General features: G+C 44.9%; 1 protein-coding gene across 1 annotated transcript; it reads right to left on the bottom strand.

Moving 5' to 3' along the window:
• Positions 1–499: 499 nt before the first annotated feature.
• On the bottom strand, positions 500–18,248 carry IHO1 (interactor of HORMAD1 1; the record flags this gene model as incomplete). Its single annotated transcript, XM_079540195.1, has 7 exons — positions 500–1,741; positions 2,243–2,346; positions 7,454–7,541; positions 8,178–8,226; positions 10,026–10,183; positions 11,422–11,578; positions 18,193–18,248. 7 exons carry the CDS (start codon positions 18,246–18,248, stop codon positions 500–502), a joined length of 1,854 nt encoding a protein of 617 aa, XP_079396321.1.
• Positions 18,249–20,752: the final 2,504 nt, after the last annotated feature.

A 20,752-nucleotide genomic window follows, 5' to 3' on the forward strand; every position in this document is an offset into this window, starting at 1 on the left:
CTCTTGGGGCAAATCTTAACCTTACCAAAAACAGTCAGAAAAAGACCCCTACTTTCTAGAGAGCCAAAAGTCAGAACTTGCAGACATGCAAACCAAAACAGAGACTACAAGTAAGAGAGGAGTGAAAGCCTCCAGCTACAAAGATGTTATTAGAGGCGTAGGGCTGAAAGTCTCAGCGGAGTGCAGGCACTTCTCTGCTGTGTGAACACAACAGTAAGCAGAGCCCGGGGCACTTCTGGTGGGGGTAAAATAACGCAGACCCACGCAGCTTCCCAAGCCTCAGATCCTAAGCTGTCTCTGAAGATGGATGTGAGCAGGCAGTGACATGCTTGGGGCCAGGCAGGAGCCCTGCCTGTTTTCAAGGGGCTGTGCTCACACTCGGCCCTTCTCAGCAGTCCCAACAGGAGCTCCCAGCATCAGCTGTAGGAGACTAAACAGGAGGAGTAAACAGCAACACAGACAGCCATGTCTGCACTGGAGGCTCTGAAAACAAAACCCCTCAATCTGAATAATCACTATCAAAAACTAAGGAGCAACATTCTGTGCCCTGCACGTTGCCAGGACACGGGTTGGTGGGGCCTGTGGAGCAGCTCGCCTGCTTTTCACCTGTTCTGCACAGGGAGAACAGACTCTCCTGGGGAGAGGAGTCCCAGAAATCTCTTCTCACACTGGCAGCTATGGCTCTTTTTCTGTTTTCCAAACTTCTCTTTCTTTGGTCTGCAAGTTGGAGCATGCTTTTATTGGAGCACGACACTGGGAGGAAACTCTTTGTAAGCCTGGGCTGAGCACTGCTGAGCATCTGTTGATGGGGAGCTGCAGGAATTGGGTTAGAGCTTGCTAAACTGAGAGCAACTGTATATCTGGGAAAGCAATTTTTTCTTGTGCTTCCCAACCCGATAATCCTGTTTGCTCTTACTTGCTTCAGCCCACCATCAGCACACCTGGCGAGCTCCCCTTTTCTCTTGCTGGGCTGTGTTTTCTTCCTCTCCATTACTTTATTCCAGGGGATCCTTCCCAGCTTCAGCTTTGCCTTGTTCCCTACGGCTATGTTCTCCAGCTCCTGGTCCGTGGACGAGCTCCCATCTCTCTGCCCAGACACGTTGCTTTGCACAAAGAGATGGCACGCTCGAGGCTGCCTCTGCTGTGATGGTGTCACGGGTTTAAATCCACTGGTACCTCTGCGGACTGCCTTCCTCAGAGGGGTGACTGGGGATATCTCCTGCAGTACGGGAATGGGCTTTTTCCGACCGCCCCCCAGAAACTGGCTGTTAGCACTGCACGCACACGGATGGTGAGAGCAGCTCTGTGCTACCAAAGCAGATTCCACCTCCCCGCCATACGCAGCTGTAGCAACGGGGCTGACTTTGCTTTCAGAAGGTGTATCGAGGCCACCCCGAGGTGTCACGTCCCCGCTGACGCTGTGCTGCTTCCCCGCAGCAGACAGACCCGAGGAACTGCAGCCCCCTGTACCATGGCAGCACGGCCAGTGTGCTTTCTGCTGACGTGGGGCACAGTCCTGGCACGTGCCAGGCGAGGTCTGGGAGGAGTTATCCACCATCCTGGGGGGGACTTTGGCACTGGTCATGAAGGTCTGCAGCTCAGCTAAGGCACTGGGGAGCTTCAGGGAGCGTAATTCTTCACATAGCTTCAGGTGGTGGTCGCTGAGCTGAGCTGGCAGTGACTCCAGACCCTCCTTCAGCTGCAGGACACTGGATTTCACATCCGAAATATCCACATCTTTCTGGGGGAGCAGTGAGCAGAAGCAGTAAACAATGCATTACAAAGTACAATAATAGGATTCAAAGAGGAAACTTTGGTACCACGCATCAGTGTGACACTTTAAGACCCAATCTTAGCGATTTGTATCACTCTGTGTAAAATGTATTTATTGTGACCCAAAGGTGGGCATGCACTGCACCACCTCCTCCAGCAAAGGCGTGTGACAGAGCAAGAAAGCAGTGCTTCACCGTGCGCCTGCCACCACAGGGCACTGTTGGGCTCCCTTCTCTCTGACCACGATTCCATCAGTGCTGACAGCACTGTGTATGGGCTCCTGGGTAAGCATCAGCCAGTACGTGGCCCAGAATTTGCATTTTAATATGCTTTCCCCATTCAATACAATAGAAACAGTCTGGTTTGTAATCCTCTGTCTGAAGACAATTTAATATTCAGTTAATATTTTGAAGAAATTGGAGAAATTCGGAATGAAGATTCAGAATGAAAGATTAATTTCCCCACTTACAGCCGCCAGTCTCCTCTCCATCTCCAGCAGCGCCTGCTCCATTTGGCTTTTATCTTCCAGGGCTTTCAGCACCACGTCACTGTGACTTTGAAGAGCATCTTGCACTAAACAGGCAAATCAATAAAAGACACATTTGGTCTTTCATTTGTAAATGTGAATGAAGCACTATCAATACTATCGCTGCTTCCGCCACGGCCTGCATGAAATACTTCACTGTGCTGTGCAACCACAGCTGAGCTCTCCCCAAGGACCAAACAATGGACAGTGGGGTACATGCTTAATGCAGAGCATTTGGAATTTATAAGATGCTGAGTGCAGGCCAAATCTCATTTACTGTGCTCTATTAATATGGCAGCTGGAGATGAAAGGCTGCGTGAAGCTGGAACACTTGGTTAGCTCAGTGCAAGGAAGGCTGAGGTGAACAAAGATTGCACTGGGAGAGGGACCACAATGTGCCTGGTTTACAGCTTACGTGGAGGGGGGAAGATCCTTAGCAATCTTACAGAATCATAGAATCATTCAGGTTGGAAAAGACCTCTGTGATCACCCAGTGCAACTGTCCACCCATCACCAACGCTGCCCACTAACCATGTCCTTAAGTAACAATCTCCCCTTTCCTTGAACCCCTCCAGAGACACTGACTTCACCACTCCCTGTGCAGCCTGTGCCAGTGCATCTTTCTGGGAAGAAATTCTTCCTAATATCCAACCTGAAGTCTTCCTTTAGAACCATAAATGATGAAACAGAGGAAGAGATGCTCTCTAGCCATGTCTGCTCTTCCCTTTGAACAGCATAGGAAGGTGTGGATGTGTGGCTGGGGCAGAGCCTTCGGTTCTCCCAAAACAGGATTCAGGGCCCTCCTGAAACAAAGTGTTCCCAAGCCAGCTGGGTGGGATAACCAAAAATCAGGAATGCTGCTGTGTGCCCAAGAGAAAGATCAGTGTAGAGCAATCTTCCAACAAGTGGCTGCAAGAGCTCTGCAGTCAATTAATCCTCTTTTCCTGCAGATCCAATATGTTTGATTGACTGTGGTGTCTGCAGAGCTGAGAGCCCTGCTGAAGAGGCTCCTGCACGTGGTGTATTTATCTCAGCTCCTCAGGGCAGCTCCTCTCACCCCAGGGATGCTGCTCCCCTGCTGCAGCACCGCATGGTTCTCGGCATCACTTCTCCTGCTCTGCTATTTTCATTAAGCTCGCGAGGACTTAATTATCTTGGTGGCTCTGCCCTTCTGTCAAACTCGTGATGGAATTGGCCAGAGTTAAAAACTATTAAGGAGAGACAGGCAGAAGGGATCGTACACGTTTGGGTTCCGTGAAAAAACGGAGACTTTTGAAAAGGTACATTTGGAAGGGAGAAAAGAATGAGATGTGAGCAATTATGGGCTGGCGGGTTTGTTCTCATGCTGCCCAAGGTTTTAACTAGACCTTAAAGGAAAGAGCAGTCAAAGATACAGAGGAAAATGGAACAGAACAGAACAAGACTTCATGAAAGGCAGATTGTGCCTGACTGATGCAATACCCGATGATAAGAGAGGTGAGCAGTTAGACAAAGGCAGTGCAGTGGCCTTTGTGTAGACTCAAACAAAGCTTTTCACTGGAAATCATGTCATATGAAAAAAGCTGAGAAAAACCGTGAGGTGCATAAAGGCTCTGGAGAGTGGTGGCAGGAGGGGACCTGGGTGCAGGCGAGGCAATGGGCAGCCAGCCTGTGACACAAGGCTGTGTGCTGGGGCACGGAGCAGCGAGGTACGGCTTGTGGAATAGGTTTGTAACGATGGAAGAAGTGTTTCAGTGGCTCCTTTCAGAGTCTGCATCTCCCTGGTTAGACCCAAGTGCTACTTGCACTGTTTCTGGGAGGCTGCTGGGCCCCTGCAGGCCTGCAGCCCCACCGAGGAGAGGAAGGCAGCAGCAACTGAGCGAGGAAAGCCCCTCACGTCACTCCATCCCATTCCAGCTGTACACAACGAGGGCTTACCTCGGCTTGCTGCTCTTCCCCATGTGCTTTCTTTTGATTCTGAATTATTTTTAAGGCTTTCTGATTCCCCCGTCTATCTGTTCCTCAACATGGATCCTCGGTTTATAAATAGCGCTGCATCCTCGGGGCTTGTGATCTGCACATACGTTTGACTCAGCACAGCGTGCTGCGGGCAGGCTCCCAGCAGCCTGTGGAACGTGCTCCATTTGTACATGTGGGAGTGCTCTGCAGAAAAACCTCAGTACAGAGGAGGGGCACTTTCCTCCCTCGCTGCCTTCCGCACCAAGGAGCGTTCAGACTTGTCAAACATTATTAAACACAACAGAGATGGGTGTTGATCTACGCCGAGAAAAAACGGCATTGAGATGGCTGAGGTACATCAGATCAAGGATCCTGCTAGTCAAACCTCTTGGCTTTGAAAATGATCAAGAATAGCTGCCTCAGAGAAAGTCTTCTTCAAATAAACCCTGCAGTGGGTGGTTATTGAGTAACTCAATCACAGAGGAAAAACCTTTACTCGGTTAATGAGTGGATTATGCACGGGCTTGTGCCTCTCTTCAGGTATTTCACTCCAAGCCAAGCAGCTTTTTCCAACCTGGAATGTTGCTACGGTTGGGTTTGCTGTACCATTGTCTTTGAATGCTGCTGGTTTCCATTAATAACATAAGGAATGTGAAATCCATCAGGAGAGAGAATGCTGCAGGTCCTCAGGGCCGGCGGTAGGTGAGCTCATCCAGTAAGCCCACCCTGCTGCCCAGTGCTGGGTTCTGTCAGAGATTTGCACTGGCTCGTCCTCTCTAAGAGAAATATTGCCCATCATTCACCATCTTTGCTGGCAGGAGGGGCAGACTGTCAGCAGTGCGCTCGCCGGGAAGATGCTAAGAAGTGTTGCAGAGGATAGGGCTGCTGTGAGTTGTCACAGCTGGAACTGCCAGATACCAGAAAAGCAAGGCAGTTCAGAGAGGGCTGAGCTGTGAATATGAGGATTTATATATATGTGTGTAAGAAAGCTTTGATATAAATGTGAGTATATAAATGAAAATGAGGAAAATAGAAAAAGAAATGAGTTACAGCGGCTGAGACCAGAAAGAGCGAGCAAATGGTAAGCCAGCAAGTCAACCAGAGCAACTCTGAGAACACAGCTCTGCTTCCTTCTTTACATCCCAGTGCACAGCACACTGAGATGTGTTCAAGGAACAGAGCAGCTGTGCTTCTGTGAAAGCTGCTCAGGCAAATGCTATCTCACTGATGGTGCCAGACGCAGCTCTATTCGCTGTGTGTGCACATATGAACAAATGCACACAAGAGAACAGTTTTTATCTCACTGCAAGGAGCGTGCTAGCACAGCAGCATTTGCAAGGATATTTTGAAAAATATTTTCTGTTTTCTTCTCACACTGTGGCTGTGCAGACTCTGCCAAAGGTCCGTGCTGCTCACTGCTGTAAACGAGGCCTGTGACACTCCTGAAACGCTCCTAATGAGAATGGACTTAATTTCAAGTGATTTCTTTACTTTGCAGCATTGTTTGAATGCCCTGTTGTACAACCTGTGTCTCTGAAGAGAGCCTCATCATCTTCTGCATTCAGCTCCTCACGTCAAATCCTCCGCCACCATTTGCTTAACACCTCTACCATGTCACCATGTCACCACATCCCACGGTGCTGCATCATCAACCACTGCCATTCAGTGCTTCCTTGGCTCTGAATTTGGTTCTTTGTCAGCTGAGTTTAGGAATTTTAGATGGCCTTTTTGAAGGAATTACCTCAGCTGGGATCTTTTCAAGGCACAAGTGTGGGCATTTATGTGGTGGGAACTTAATTATCCATCACTGTGACACCAGTCAAATGGCAGTGTTTATCAGCAATTAACCAGTGACAGATGAACCTCCCAGAAATATAAAAAGAACAACATTGTGGAGTGATGATTTTCATTATGTATTCAACATTCTGCAGCATGATACATTACAGAAAGTGCCAATTTCTCTTTTCAATTGCTTTGAAAATCTAGCAGCAGGCACCTCTGGGAGGTTTCTCATTTCATTCAAGGCACAGTTATTTAAAATGGTTACTGAGAAAAAACAGGGCAGATGAGCAAATGGCAGAGAAGGACGAGGGGGACTCATGAACAATAGATTTAATTTTCAGTGCCATGACAACAATTTCTGTGCTAGAGGTGTATGAAATTAGGCAAAGTCCTGCCTCAGAGTGGACAAGCTGACACTGAAGCAACTAGGGATGGGCAAATGCAAATAGGAAGCTTGCTGTGCTGGCCAAAGCAGGCAGATACTTGCTTGCATTGAGGACCCACAAAGAGCACTTGCCAAGCAAGGGAGTGCTCTTGCTACACCACTGATATTTGGAACACACGTGCTACCACAGCCTTGTGAAGAATGCATCAGACTCCACTGCTCTTGCCTGAGAGGGCTGTGTTGATTTAAAGGGCAACTGTCAAAGCTGCGTGTCTCAGAAGCCACATTTTGCTGCACAGATAAGATTCGACTGCTCTTGTGAGGGTCTTTTCCATTGAACTCAGGAGGTGTATCACACATTCTGCACGTGTTTTGAAGCCGGTTCCTTGTTCTTGCACAGAGCACAGTCCTGACACAGTGCTGATAAAAAATAATGACACAATTAAAAACCACTGCACTCTCAAAAGCTCAGATCCAAGTCAAATTAGAAACAACTTCAGCAGTCCCCCTCAATAAAGACTGCTGTGACGAGCTACTTGCTGTTCACAAGAGTTTTACATTATTGGCTCTTCTGGGAGATCATCCTTTCATCACAGTACAAGTGCACCTCATGACCTGCTTTTTACCTCAGAAGAAAAGTACCAGAGATAGAAAACTGCAAACTACTGTGAAAACTTGAGAAATCCTTAAAACCTGGATGTGGAAACATACGATATAAGTATCAACAGTATTTTTAGTGAGTACTTCAGTAGTGTATCAGATACAGCCTAAAAATGAGTGAGAGCACAAAGCATAGAGGTGCCTTTATCTATACACACATAGTGTCTGACCATACAGCACCTAAATTCTTTGACAAAAGAGAGCAGAGAAACGGTAAGTATAACAAGAATGGAAAAACCAAACCCCTGCTGTGACTAAGCCTTTCTTGGCCCTTCACCCTTACGAGGAGCAGCTGTGAATGGCATGAGTCGCCTATTTCAGCCCAGCTTGGAGACTTTCAGTAGTTTGATTGTGCCCTCTACTGTTAACAGAAGCACAGAAAGACTCACGTGTCTTGGAAATGGTCTCCAGGTGAACAGAAATTGATTTGTTTCTTGAATTGAACTCTTTTTCAATGTTGTCCAAGCATGCTTGCAGCTGCAAGAGTGAAGGTAAGTGAGAAAATTAAATGCTGTCTTTCATTTGTTTGCAAAACATAGCCTTAAAAGCTACAGAATAATGGGTAACTTCAGTTTGTCCATCCATTGGTTGCAACCCCAAAAGAGACCTGGAATGGCTCAAAAGACAGCTGAAGGATTGCAGAAGTCTTGAATTACTTTACGATAGAGATATTAATCTGTTTAAGAAACAAAACAAACACTAAGGATAGCAGTTAAATTATTTATAAAAAGTAGGGGGGAGAAGAGACTTTCATCTTCAGACTGCGAGACTACACTGGATTCCTTGTTCCTGAGAGAAAGGTACTGTCTTCAAGCAGAAGGAAAGAAGCCTTTGTATTTGCAGACAGCCATTACAACCTGTTCTTGCTCCCAAGCCCCAGAGAAATTCCATTGCTGACTTTGAGACAAGGCCCTAAGGCCTGTAACCTTAAGGATTGGCCACAAAGAGCATGGTATGTGTAAAAAGCATTGACATTTGGTGGTCTGAGCATTTGTGTGCTCACAGCAAACAGTAAGCTAAGTCAAATATCAGTGAAGAAAGTGAGAGAAGATGAATGTTGGGTAGCATTTCTAATTCTTCCTTCTCCTGAGCTCTGAATTTGAATTAACTTACCCCTTGAAGCCTGTTGTTGATGCTGGAAATAAAGGTGCTTAACACTTCTCTAAAATGAAAAAAACAAAAACAGAACAGTTTATACTTGCTGTGTTTCTGGCTTTTAAGACAGACATGTAAGATACTGAAGTGGTCAGAAATTGAAAATATCACAGTAAAAAAAGTTATATATGTGTGTATATATATATATATATATATATATATATACACACACACACACACACACACACATATACATCACACACATGAATATATATATACATTTTGTGTGTGTGTGTGTGTGTGATTCTCCTGATCCTGGCCCAGCATTTCTGCCTCCTATGGAAGTTCCAGGCATGTTGGCTGCTGGGTGCTGCTGCTGTGCTGTCGGTCCAGAAGGACCCAGTCTGGGTGGAGGTGACGTGCCAGCTGCTGAGGTACATATACAAATACATATTGTATTTGGGCAAAAATAGCTGTGGGGGGAAATAGGGAAAAGCTGCAGCACCAACAAAGGAAGAACATACAGCACAAGTCCTTTTCTCCTGAGATGAAGCCTGTGGTTTCTGTTATCCGTCCTTTGGAGCGGAGTGAAGAAAGGAATCAAGAACCAGGCTATATTCATGATTAACCTATCAAGCCAAAATGCACGGACTGTTGCTAAGCACAGTGCTAGCCTATTTCCTCTCTGGAGTTTTGGGTCATTTTAAATTGATCATTTAGTCATCCGAATTACAGCAATCAGAAAGGTGGAGGCCAGGTAGAGTGTAGCAGTGAGAAGTAGGCAGGGCTGCTGGAATTCTTTTCAGCTTTATGAAAAGAATAAGTTCATTTTGATCATCAAACATGCAGGAGATACAAATGGATAAAGGATATATATATATCCTTTAATATATATATATTTTAGAGATAATACAGTTACTTCTATAAGCATGCTTCAAATCTGAGAATGCATCTGTAGTATGGAAAGAAGCATAATTAATTTAAAGAAGAGATAGAGGATAATTAAGAGTTCTGTCTGAACATTTAAAAATGTATCTTAATTCCTCACAATTTGGTCACAAATACAAAAATCCTCCACTTTTCCAATAAGCACCAGAGCATCACATTTCTGCAGTATCAGAATCACTGGTACTGTTGTAGTGCCTGCTGCAGGAGAGGAAGTGCAGTCTGATCTGATTAAAGGCTTTTAACAAAGATGTGTTTCACTTTGAATGTTACTTTACAAAATGTACAGAATGAAGAATTATTTATGGGTGCACTGGGAAGGTTGCCATCGTTCATTTCTGAGACTGAAAATATTGGCTTAATCCTTAAGTCCTAGAGGTCTGACAGCTACATTTAATTCTTAATGCTTGACAGAGGGCTCATCATCAAATTACACGTCCTATAAAAAAACACAGAAAAATCCTGTACATAAGTAAAATTATAGGGATTTGTGCGGGTTTATGTTACAATCATCACATCTTCCTCTGCACACAAGTGTGCTTGGCGTTCTCCTCACCTGTCTCAAAGGTAAATGTCACACCAGGAGTCCCTTTGATCAGTCCCAATACAGCCTATCAATTTTTTAGAACCACAGGCTTTCACAGAGAATCAACACAGGAGAGAAAAACCAACAAACCCCTGCTGACTAGAGAAAGAAGACAAAGGTAAATTCAGGTTATGGTTTTGTTGTTCCTTGTGGCTTATGGCTGGAAGCGTTACACAACTCTCACTGCAAATAAACCCTATTCTCTTATCCTGCCACTCTTTGCAGTGAGAGATTATCTGAAACCTGAAATATGCAGCTATGCCACGTCTAACTTTTAAAGAGGAGCTGCAGGGAGCGATAACAGACTTCACAGGAAGTTTGCAGTGTGTACATACCGATCGTATTTGTCCTTTATTTTGTTGTTATTTGCTTTAAAGTTTTCCAGGACTCTCTTCCCTTGTCCTGCACCAAAATTAAGCAACCCTTTTTCTCTTGTATCTTCATCGAATAGCTGTGGTTTTGCTTGGTATTTGGTAAAAATACTGGGCTCGCTCTGTTGCACAAAGGAAAGAAAAAATGTTGAGGTATAAAAATAATCAGAATGTTAATTAGCAAAAACCATTTTGCATAGCAAGCACTTTTTAGAGGCATGGTTCACAGTGATTGGATGTTATGCATTGGATGAGGATGTTAAGTATTCTGAGGTTATTGCTCACTGAGCGTGTGCTGTTAGATGGGCTCAATGGGTTGATGGTTGGACTGGATGATCTTAGTGGTCTTTTCCAACCTTAATGGTTTTAGCATTGTTTGGCTCCCAGTGGATCTGAAACCCAGCCTGAATTTCTTCAGATTTGGGCTTTTTCCTCATCCTGACTCCTTTCAGTTGATTGCAGTCATCGGGTGCATTGATATTTTTCCCTTATGTTTAACACATAGACTATAAAACAATTTCAGGGAGCTCCCTGTACATTAACCTACAAAAAATCCTATTGAATTTCCTGTAGGTGACAGCCTTTGCTGCCTACCATCATCAGACTGTAGCTCAGTTTTTCACACGTTTCAATGCTCTTTCATCTTGAAGAGTGAATTTTCTTTCCTGCGTCTGATGAAAAGCTACACAGTTAAAGGACAAGCTCTTCAGCAAAGTGCAGGGGACGGTGGATAGGATCTGGGATTGAATGGCTGCCTAGGGCTATGGAGCTGGCATGACTATTTTTTTCTAATCTTTGCTCCCAGGTGTCTTTATTTGGATCTGGCACTATCTGCTAGTGATGCAGGAGTTATTTTAGTGAGGCTGGTAACATCAGAAGCCACGTGCTACAGGAAGAACATTTTGAGCATAGAAGCTTTTCATCCACAAGCATTCAGGGATCTGCTGCAACAACAGTACTGAAAGGTAACTTTCTGTCAGTGGAACTGAACACCTCTGAATACCTCTGTTGCTCTTGTGGAAAGCTAATCATGATAACACAGAACTGTTGAAAGAACAGATGACTTATTCTGCCTTACCTAGGGAGTCTAAAGACTTTAGCTTGAGACTAACTTCCCGTTATGTTGGTAATCAGAAAGAATCAAAGCAAATAATGCTTATCTCAATAGTGGTCATTGATTAGAAATGATAGGTTTTTTTAGCTAGCCGGGCTGCTGCCTGGTAGCTGTAAATATCTACTCTTCTTACAGTATCAGAAGGTAACTGGGCTTGGCAAACGTTAGCGCCTATTTCAGTATTACCGCTAATTTGGGATGGTGGCTGTGTGCCTGGGCAGGGCTGAAGGGGGGAGCAAAACTCACGTCCTGGGAGTTGTGCTGGCCCAGCTGCATTCCCAGCTCCAGCGGTGCTGCTGACTGCGTGTTCTCTGGGCAGAACTGGGAGCCGAAGAGCACCTGGGAGTCGCTCAGACTCGAGTAGTCGCTCAGAGCGCCGCTGCGGGCAAAGAGCTTGTTCGGCCTGAGATGGAGGAGAGAGCCTTGTGAGTGTGAATAGCAAGTAAGCAGGCAGTGTGTGGCTGGACACGTTGATCTGACTGTTGGAAATACTGCACATGTAATGATGCTACTCAAAAGATGTACTGGTGCTGTTTCTCCCTAGCAGTGGATGAAATCTGTTCTTCCACTCCTTCCAACTGTGTCACTGTGCAAAGACCCCAGCCTGCCCACGAGAACAAAAATCTCACCATATAACATCCCTAAAATGGGTCAAGGACAAACTGCAATGGGTCAAGGACAAACAAACTGAATTAGTTCAAAGCAAAATGCTGATAAATCACAAAGGCTTTCTTCTGATCAAGCCTGGCAAAACAAGGATAAACGAACTGAGAATTACAGATCAAAATTAATGATGTAGGCTCTTAGGCAGGGTTTTCCTTCTATATCAAATTGTATAACCTAAGGAAAAAAAGAACAGGAGACTAAATTTTGTTTCTAACAAAAGATCATCACCCCAGCATTTATTAGCAGTGACGTCTTCAGTTAATCTCCACTTTTGGAAGGATCCCAAACACCATACATACAACAGAAAGAGCGTTAACTGGGAGTCTGCTCAACCTCCTCCATATAGCAGTGTTAGTGACAATATTATCTTAATGCCTTTGGCTTTGAGCTCACTGTGTACTCTGAGCTGCAGGACTTTGGCTGGCAGTGTAAGTATCACATCTCCTGCACTGTTTTTCTAAACATCCATCTTTTAGCCGAAAAAGCTCCTCCTTAGTTTGAGGAAGGGTTTTTATATTCTTTATATATTGACAGTAAAGCACTTAGTTCCATAATCCCCTTTCAAAGTGTCTGGTACAACTGGAGCATGTCACATCCCGTAACCTGCTCCTCTGCTCAGTCCCTTTGCATTACCTAACGTCTGAATTACAAGATTCCAACACAAAGAGTTCTACTGCTGACATTCTGAGGAAGCTCAGAGGACTTTATGAGCCATGTAACTCCCCATGCTCACTCTGTGCTGATGCTATGACCAAAGAAGGCTATTGGCAGCCATGAAGCCTCATTTTTCCGTTTTTAGTCTGCTCTCTTGGTGGTCAGTTTAGGAACGATGACACTTTTTGCAAACTATGGGGGGAGATGAAACAGATGCCTCTTGGAGCACACTCACCCCCCTGAGCAGCGGAGTTCTTTCTCCCCTGCTTAGCACTGCTGGCAATGAATTTACTAACGAGGCCATCTGGACAAGGCATCAGCCTGGCCACACGTGGCCCAGAACTCTCTGTGATGGTAAAATCAGACAGCCACCTGACTGTTTCCTTCAGGATGCCTGAGCTTCATGGATGCATGATCTGCTCTAAATATAAACCCTTCCTTGCAAACAGCAAGAAAACATCCCAGCCATTTAATCCTGGTTAGCAGTCCCTCTTAGGTGATGCAGTAGTTAATCCAGAGAACTTTCAGCCTTCTGCTAAAACGAGCCATTCCTGTGTTGTTCATGCATTTGTGCCAGGAGCTCTCCTAAAGCACTACTGTATGCATTCAAAGGAAGAAAAGATTTAGATGTGTAAGATAGGCACCATCACAAGCTCCTGTCAGCTCCAAAATTGCTCAGTCATACTCTGTTGACCCATGGAATGGTTTCTTCTTCCCACCTAACTTTACGCGAGGTCCTGTGATATTGGCAACCCCGACATTTACTGTAATATGAGCATGACCTAAAAAATCTGCAGCCCTCTGCATAGCTGGGGAGTCAGCTGGTCCTCTGCTGTCTCAGTTTCATTGCCACCTATGGGAATTCCTCCTCCCTGTCCCTCAAGATAAGTTGGATCTTTTTGGACCTTCTTGCTTGTTCCCAAGTTGCAGTTAGCACATCCAGATACTTCAGCATGGCCACACACAAACATATCGCCTTTCGTTTAAAGGTTCTGCCTTGCCCCAAAATAGCTGTCAGATGCAACACACAGAGACATGTAGCGTGCAGTAAATCTTCTCTTCTTGTGTTCTGTAGGTGTTTCTAGAATCACCGTGCCAAATCTTATAAATTGTCCTAGGCCTTATTGGTCTGTGAAAACAATTCTGTTATTGGGTCCAACACCAAATGCTAAGAGTCAGCTGGAAAAGCAAACAGAGTCTTCTACAGTTTCCAAAACAACATTTATTTGTGGTGCTGCTGGGATTGTATTTAGCCCCATCATCCACACCAAACCTGAGCCGATGTCCCTCCTCTTCCACAGCTCTGTGGGTGAAGCTCACTTATGCCTTCCTGACATATTTGAAGTGCAGTGCTTTCCTGAAGAGATCTTTCTCTCCTGGTAGTAATCTCTAGTAGTATCAGTGCAGTACTGTTCCTTTCCTCCTGCTTTCTATCCAAAAACCTCCCTGCCCCTTCTGCTCCCTCTCATTCAGCGGCTAGGACTGCATCACAACAAATCCAGCTGAAGAGCTGCGAGCTGCTTTTCACCTGCCCTTCCTCATAGCTTTAGTCTGCATCTGTAGGAACTGTCTCTACCTCTGCCGTGCTGCTCTTGTCGTTACTTTTTGCTGCCTGCCAAAGTGTTCATCAAACAAGCAAAGATCAGCGTTTGCTTTGGGTGCAGAGGAGGGACATCAGCATCCAGGGAGCTTGGAGGAGCTTAAATCAAGGAGGTTTAGCTGCTATTTCTGCTCCCAGCCATTTACCGTCTCTGTTGGAGACTGCCAAAGCATAACATTATTTTTCTGTTCTCTATCCTTTGGAACTCAGTGACCTGCTTGCTGCAAATCATTTGTTTCATTTCTGCATTCATATCCTAAAAGGAATTTCTACAAAGAGATTTTGGCAGTGGCCCCAACCACAACAGGATCCCTTACAGCCGCCGCCTCCAGTTTCCAGGTATCAGGCTGAAAGTCTTTCTGCTCTTGCTTTAATTCTTCAAGGTCATTTTTACTTTCTATGAGCGACTCCATTATTCATTCCAACGCGATTCAATACCACCCAAACATTCCTCACCTTGGAAACCGTGTCGGCTCTTTTGTCCTGAGCGAGGAGCCAGCAGGCAGAGATTGCTGCGGCACAGCCGCGTTTACTCACGCATTTATCCTTGGCCATATTAGGAATTAGACCTCTGGAGACAGAAACTGTCCCCCGGTCTGAAGCCGTCTTCCAGTCTGCAGAGTCCTGTAAGGCTCAGGATTTGTTTTGAGCCGCTCTCTCAGTCATTGTCTTGTCTGTCTCTGTCACTTTCTGCTAATTCTTGGACCTTGGATTCTTAAAGCATAAGGAATTTGTGGTTCTGCTATATGGAATGGAATGGAATGAAATAACAGGTTGAATGAGGCTGTTAAACTCAAAAGTCTTTTCTCAAAGCAGAAATATGCCACGGAGAATAAGTGGTACAAGTAGACTTCATGTTACAGCATCTTTTTTTAATTTAATATTTCTCTTCAGTATTTTCATCATGTATTGGCCTTACCCACCCTCTGGCAGGCTTTCTGCTCCTGATAGCTTTTGAAATTGGTTTATTAGTAGTTATTATGCCTTTAGCAAGTTACTGCCTTTCACGTGGAACAAGAAAATTATGGTAACTTCAATTTAAAATTGTAATACTTTGCTTCCCATTTTTACATTTTTAATGCTCTTTAATTTCTTAAAGGGTGCCCTCTTGTTTTCTTTACCATGCTATTTAACCGTGTCAGTCTGGTACTGGTCCTGCTCACTCTGCTCTGATGGCTGCTCTGCATTTGTTCTGTGTTTCAGCTCAAGGTCTACATAATCTCTATTCCTCAGGCGAACCTACAGCCCTTTCTGCCACCTCTTTAAATTCCTTTCTAACAAGCTTCTTTATTTCTACGTAAATGTCTTTTTGGAAATTAAACATCTCTGTAGTGGATTTTTGGCTCCCATTTCTCCGCAGAGATGCTGACTCCAGTTCATTACTGTCACTTCTATGGCAGTGCAACAAGAATGATGCAGTAATGCTCCAAACGAGGGCCTTGTGCCCAACCCAGGACCAAAGCAAGATGCGATTCTTCCCTGGGACATCTGTCGCTGAGCAGGTCTTACTGGTGCTGAAAATCTGGTTTCAGCACTGTGAGTTGATAGAAGGCTAATTGAAGCATCGCTGCTTTTGTGACCGCTGTGCTCAGGTGCCCTGTGATCTTCCTCTGTGTGCCCTTCTGGCCGGGCAGGCAGCAGCGCAGCTCTAATGCGACACATTCCCTAATTGTGTCTGGCATTTCAATCCCCCAAAATCGTGTTGTTTGTTGGTACACTTAAATTGACTCTTAGCTTTCTCCACAGCATAGCTGTCACTTTATCAGCATGACCTCTTCTTACCTTCTCAAATAATTGGCAGCCTGATATTACAGTGTCCAACTAGATAATCTTCTTTCTGATGAGTCTGTATGATCTCTGCTATGCCAATATTCATATATAAGAACAGGTGAAGTGGGGACTTTGGCTCCCCCGTCCTATTTCTCAGGCAGCCAGCAGTTGCAGATGAGAACACACATGCTTGATGGATTATGACCCCAAGCCCCCGGTCTGTTCTGAGGCGCAGGTGGAAAGGAAGCACAAGAGGTAATGGAGCAGGGCAACATTGGGCTTCTCTGCTGTGGCCTTATTACATCACTGGAGTCCTGCATTGCTCATGGACCTGGCGGCAGCTGCTCTCAGAAGTAACACTTTTCCTTAAATGTGCAAAGAATGAACACGCTGAGGCACACCTGTCAATATTATGTGCTGATTTTGTTTCATCTTGGAAGCTTTCTGAAAGGCAGCACTATGCAGTCTGTGTATCATATCCTGCTGTAGTGAGAAAAGGATCTAGTAACAGGAGAAGTGAGCTGGGTGAAGTTATTAACAGCTTTTCTCATCTCTCAGTTTTGTGCACACACTCCTAACTTTTTTTTTCCTTTAAAAGAAGTTAATTTGCCTTCTGAGTTCTCCTTTTAACTCCTCTAAAAGCTCAGCTTCATTCTCAGTATTGTTTCATGCCCTACTTGACCCTCTCAACTCATCTGCCAAAAAAGTGGAATGCTGAGGAGCAGGTGATAAAATCTCACCTGTGTTTCAATCGTGTGTTATTAGATTAGTTAAGAGGCAAGGCTTTAATAAAAGCAGAGAAAAAAAATCAAGACAATAGAATGATGCAATGCATATTTATGAAGGCTAAATCGTGACAGGTATAAACATACTTTTCTCTGAATTGGGTCCTCTTTGACCCCTGCATCTGTGCAAAACTCAATTAATTCATACCTATGCGACAAGTACTTTTATAATGGGGAAGGAACCTGCGATTATATTTTCATTATCATCCATCATCATTGTAACATCAGGCCACATCGGAGACACTATGACTAAAACTGTGAATTTGAACAGTTAGTTATGTAAGTGGTTATTTAACTACCAGAGGATCAGAGGACAAAAGTAATCAATTAGCTTCTCCAGAGTTAAATGAGGGATAAATCTGGCACTGTTTTTAAGCCAAGTGATGCAAAGGTTGATACTCTGCTGTTAATTTAAAAAAGAAAAAAAGGAAAAAAAAAGGCATTTTATGTGTTTGTTCTCTAGATGTTCAATACAAATAATATTTGTTATTTCATTATATATTGTAGATGTGGGGAGTTATAGCTGCTCTTTGACTTCTACTGGGGAAAGAAATCATCCATGTGTATAAATGCAGTATATGGAATAATGTTAGAGTTACATAACATGTAATGATATTGCAAATCGTGATTCATTCTATCTATCTTCTACGCAAGGCAAGAAGGGAGCATTTAACTTATCTAATTAGACGTGTTGCATAAGATAGGCCATAGGACTCCTGAATAAATTCCTGCTCAAAGCACAGAATAGCTTTCAGCAGAGCTGCCAGTGTTGATTTTAAAATTCCCTACAATGGTAAATCTATCACAGTACTTAGTAGGCTGAGAGTAATGTAGACAGAAACAGAATCACAGAGTAGGCTAATTAGCCATAATTCAACAGACCATGATTAACCGCAGATTAATTTTAGACATATTTCTTGTCACTCCTGCAGTCATTCCCTGCTTTGGCAGTACAGTGACCATGTAATTATGGCAGTTTCTCCAACAATTTCCAAAAGTAGGGAGCTATAACAAAAAAAATGGTGGTGCCTCCTGTTCCAGGTGACCCTGCTGGATCACCTCCTAGCTTGTATCCCTATCATACAGCTTATAACCTTATACAGGCAAAGTTCCTGCCTGTTCCTATCCTAGGCCAAGCCAAGAGAACAGTCTGAAAGCCACCCAAAAGCTGGGCAGGCACAGCATATTTTCCTCTTTCCATATTTCACTCTATTACACCACATTTACAGGAGTATTCACTCAGGTAATATAACCTGCTGCTCACCACAATCCCTCTGCTTATACATCTTGAATTCAATAAGTGGACCACTAAAATGTTTTTGAGTAAATGCTCTTAAACACTCAGAATGTTGCCAGTTCTAGGAATGCTGTATGTTAGCAGTGCAAGACCTCCCAACTATTTGGTACTCTAACCAACCACACATCAGGAAGGAGCTTTTTGAATTTATAACATCCTCATCATCTCAATTCCTGAGAGAGGCTGTTGCACTTAAAGGCTCTGAGGGCTGCAGTGTGACGGGTGTGAAAACACACGGCACTTACCCAGAGGCTGTGGGAGTGCTGAGCATCTCCTTGATATTCCAGACGTTGAAATTCATTTTTTTTTTCCCCTCAAGATTAACTGTTAGAAAGGAAAAATACAAGAGCTACTGATCCTGCATGCAGCCACCTGTGGGGCTGCTGGCTGCACTGCAATGGCAGCAGCCAACCTGCAGCCTGGTCACCCTGCAGCCTGGTCACCCTGCAGCCACTGTGTTTTTGGGGCTGGGGTGAGGAACGCTTCTGCCAGGCTCTGTCCCCAGGAAACTCATGTACTGCCTGAGCCGGGGGCAGTTTGTGAGCGTTGCAGAGTTAAGGCTCTCTTGGGACACAGCACAGCTGCTGCAAGGGGAGCACGGCCCAGCGTGGGGCCCGGTGAGGCCTGGCCAACATGGCTGCCACAGCCAACATGGCTGCCACGGCCAACATGGCTGCCACGGCCAACATGGCTGCCACGGCCAGTGTGGCTGCCGGAGCTGGGCTTGCAGGCTCCTCACGGAGCTGGGTTCTCTCAGGCTGTCCCCACACAGGCGGGACCAACCCCAGTGCTGTGTGAAGGAGGTGCTTGAGCCTGGGGACCCTTGGCTGTCTATGCAGCACACTGGGGCGCTTTGTGCCCAAGGGCTGTGCAGTCTCCAGTGTCAACAACGCTCTCGGAAATGCAGAACGGCTTAATTTTACTTGCTAGTCTGACAGAAATAACCCATGATCTAAACGTGCCCTGCAGAAATACTCTCAAATATGGTTTCTCTGGAATTTTTATGCTCCTCATCTTCAGGCATGGAAAATGGGCACGCTTGCTTGCCTATTTTTTCCCCCTTTAACTCAAGGCAATTTTAATGCCTGTTAAGCTGTTTGTTTGCAAGTTCTGAAGGTGTTCTGTAAGCAACAAACTGCTGCAGAAATAAAGCTGCTTTTAATTTGAAGATAGATTAGAGGGGTTCATCACATCCCCTTCAAGCCCCTCTTGCCTGGAGGGAAGTTTTAGCATTAATACAGCCTGGAGCTCTGAGGTGTCAAAACAGTAACTATGCTGTGTTTCCTTAACAAATCTTGAAGAACTGAAGGCTTGACCTAAAGAATTACGGACTTTTACCCTTCACAAACAATTTGGAGCAGCTCTGCTGCATTGTTTTTGCTCGTAACAACAAAGCTATGTCTGTATAAATAACTCAATTTTATCTCCATGACTTCTTAACTCTTGCCTGTGCGATGATTCGGTGGTAGGAAGCTTTTCTAAGACTGAAGCAGAGGCTGTGCTCCCACAGATGATAGTAATATGATAGTCAGCCACCTGAGGATGGAAGCCCAACCTTCCTCCAGAGAGCACTGCTGCAGGGATATCCATGGTTATGGCACCATTTGAGTAAAGGAAGGCTTTGGTCTGCTGCTGTGCTCTGTACAGCTTGGGTGTGCAGGCCAATGCCCAGTGCTGCTATTGCTGTATTGAGGTCCAATGTGGTCCTACATCACAAACAGTGTTTTTCCATCCTTTTATTGGAAAATCTAGAACTCCATTCATAGGAGCCCACAGGGCCTTCTACCCATTACAGCACTGTTATTTGGAAAGGATTTCCTGGCACTTTGTGCGTGAGCTATAGGATTCAGGGCGTTATTTTAAGTTATTATGCAGAACTATTCATGTTTCTGATGTGGCTGGAGCTTTCTGGTTTGAATGTCTACTGAATTTGTGGAATATGATAAATGAGATTTTGTATTCCTTCTCTCCTGACAACAGAAAGAAATTCTATAAGAAAACACATTTTTTTAATTATAGGTTTGACAGCTACCTCCAGTCCCAGTCTCCCTCATCCATAACGCAGCTCTGTGGAGATCAGAAGTGTTGCCAGGTGCTGGCTTGTAGAATTCCTTCTATCTGGAGTAACAGACTGTGCTTCTAGCATTAGGGAGTCCAGCCAGACACTTGAAGCCTTTCATTTAGTAAAAATTAGAAGAACATACCAGGAGATAGACAACAATATATCTTGTACGACCCTCAAGTGTTTTTCTTCAATTTGTTAGCATTTAATTAGCAACTCACATGAGCTCTTAAACGAATAATGTGTCAGTCTTATGTGTCAGTCTTAAGCACCGTCAGGGTCATCATTTATTTTGCCCTTTTGCCTGAAGATTTCTCCATCCATCCCAAGACATTCTTGGCTCTTGTCTTTGAGGCTTTCTTCCCCTCATTTGGTTGGGATCCTGCTCCAATGCCCAAAAGTGGAGAGAGAAAAGAATGAGCAATCCAGACTTTTAGGAAAGGTCACAGATACTTCTCAATTGAAACAGTCAAGTGGTGCTGCAGTCAGTGGATGCACCCCAGATTTCCCAGTCACATGCAGGAGACTTGGATGCTAATGAAAGACGCAAGCTGACTGTAGGCAACAAAGAGGCAACAGCTGTAGAGCTGTTGGAAATGTCTCCGCAGTGGGGACACACGACAGCAAGGTGCTGAGGTGCAGCTGGCACGGCCTTGCGTTTGGAAAGGGCAGTTCCAAGCACCAGCACCCACTCTGCAGCCCGCCACGTTGGAAGGGAATGTTGCAGAGGAGTGTCAGCCTGC

The sequence above is a fragment of the Tetrao urogallus genome (assembly GCF_951394365.1).
Source record: "Tetrao urogallus genome assembly, chromosome: 10".
In the NCBI taxonomy this organism is placed as follows: Eukaryota; Metazoa; Chordata; class Aves; order Galliformes; family Phasianidae; genus Tetrao; species Tetrao urogallus.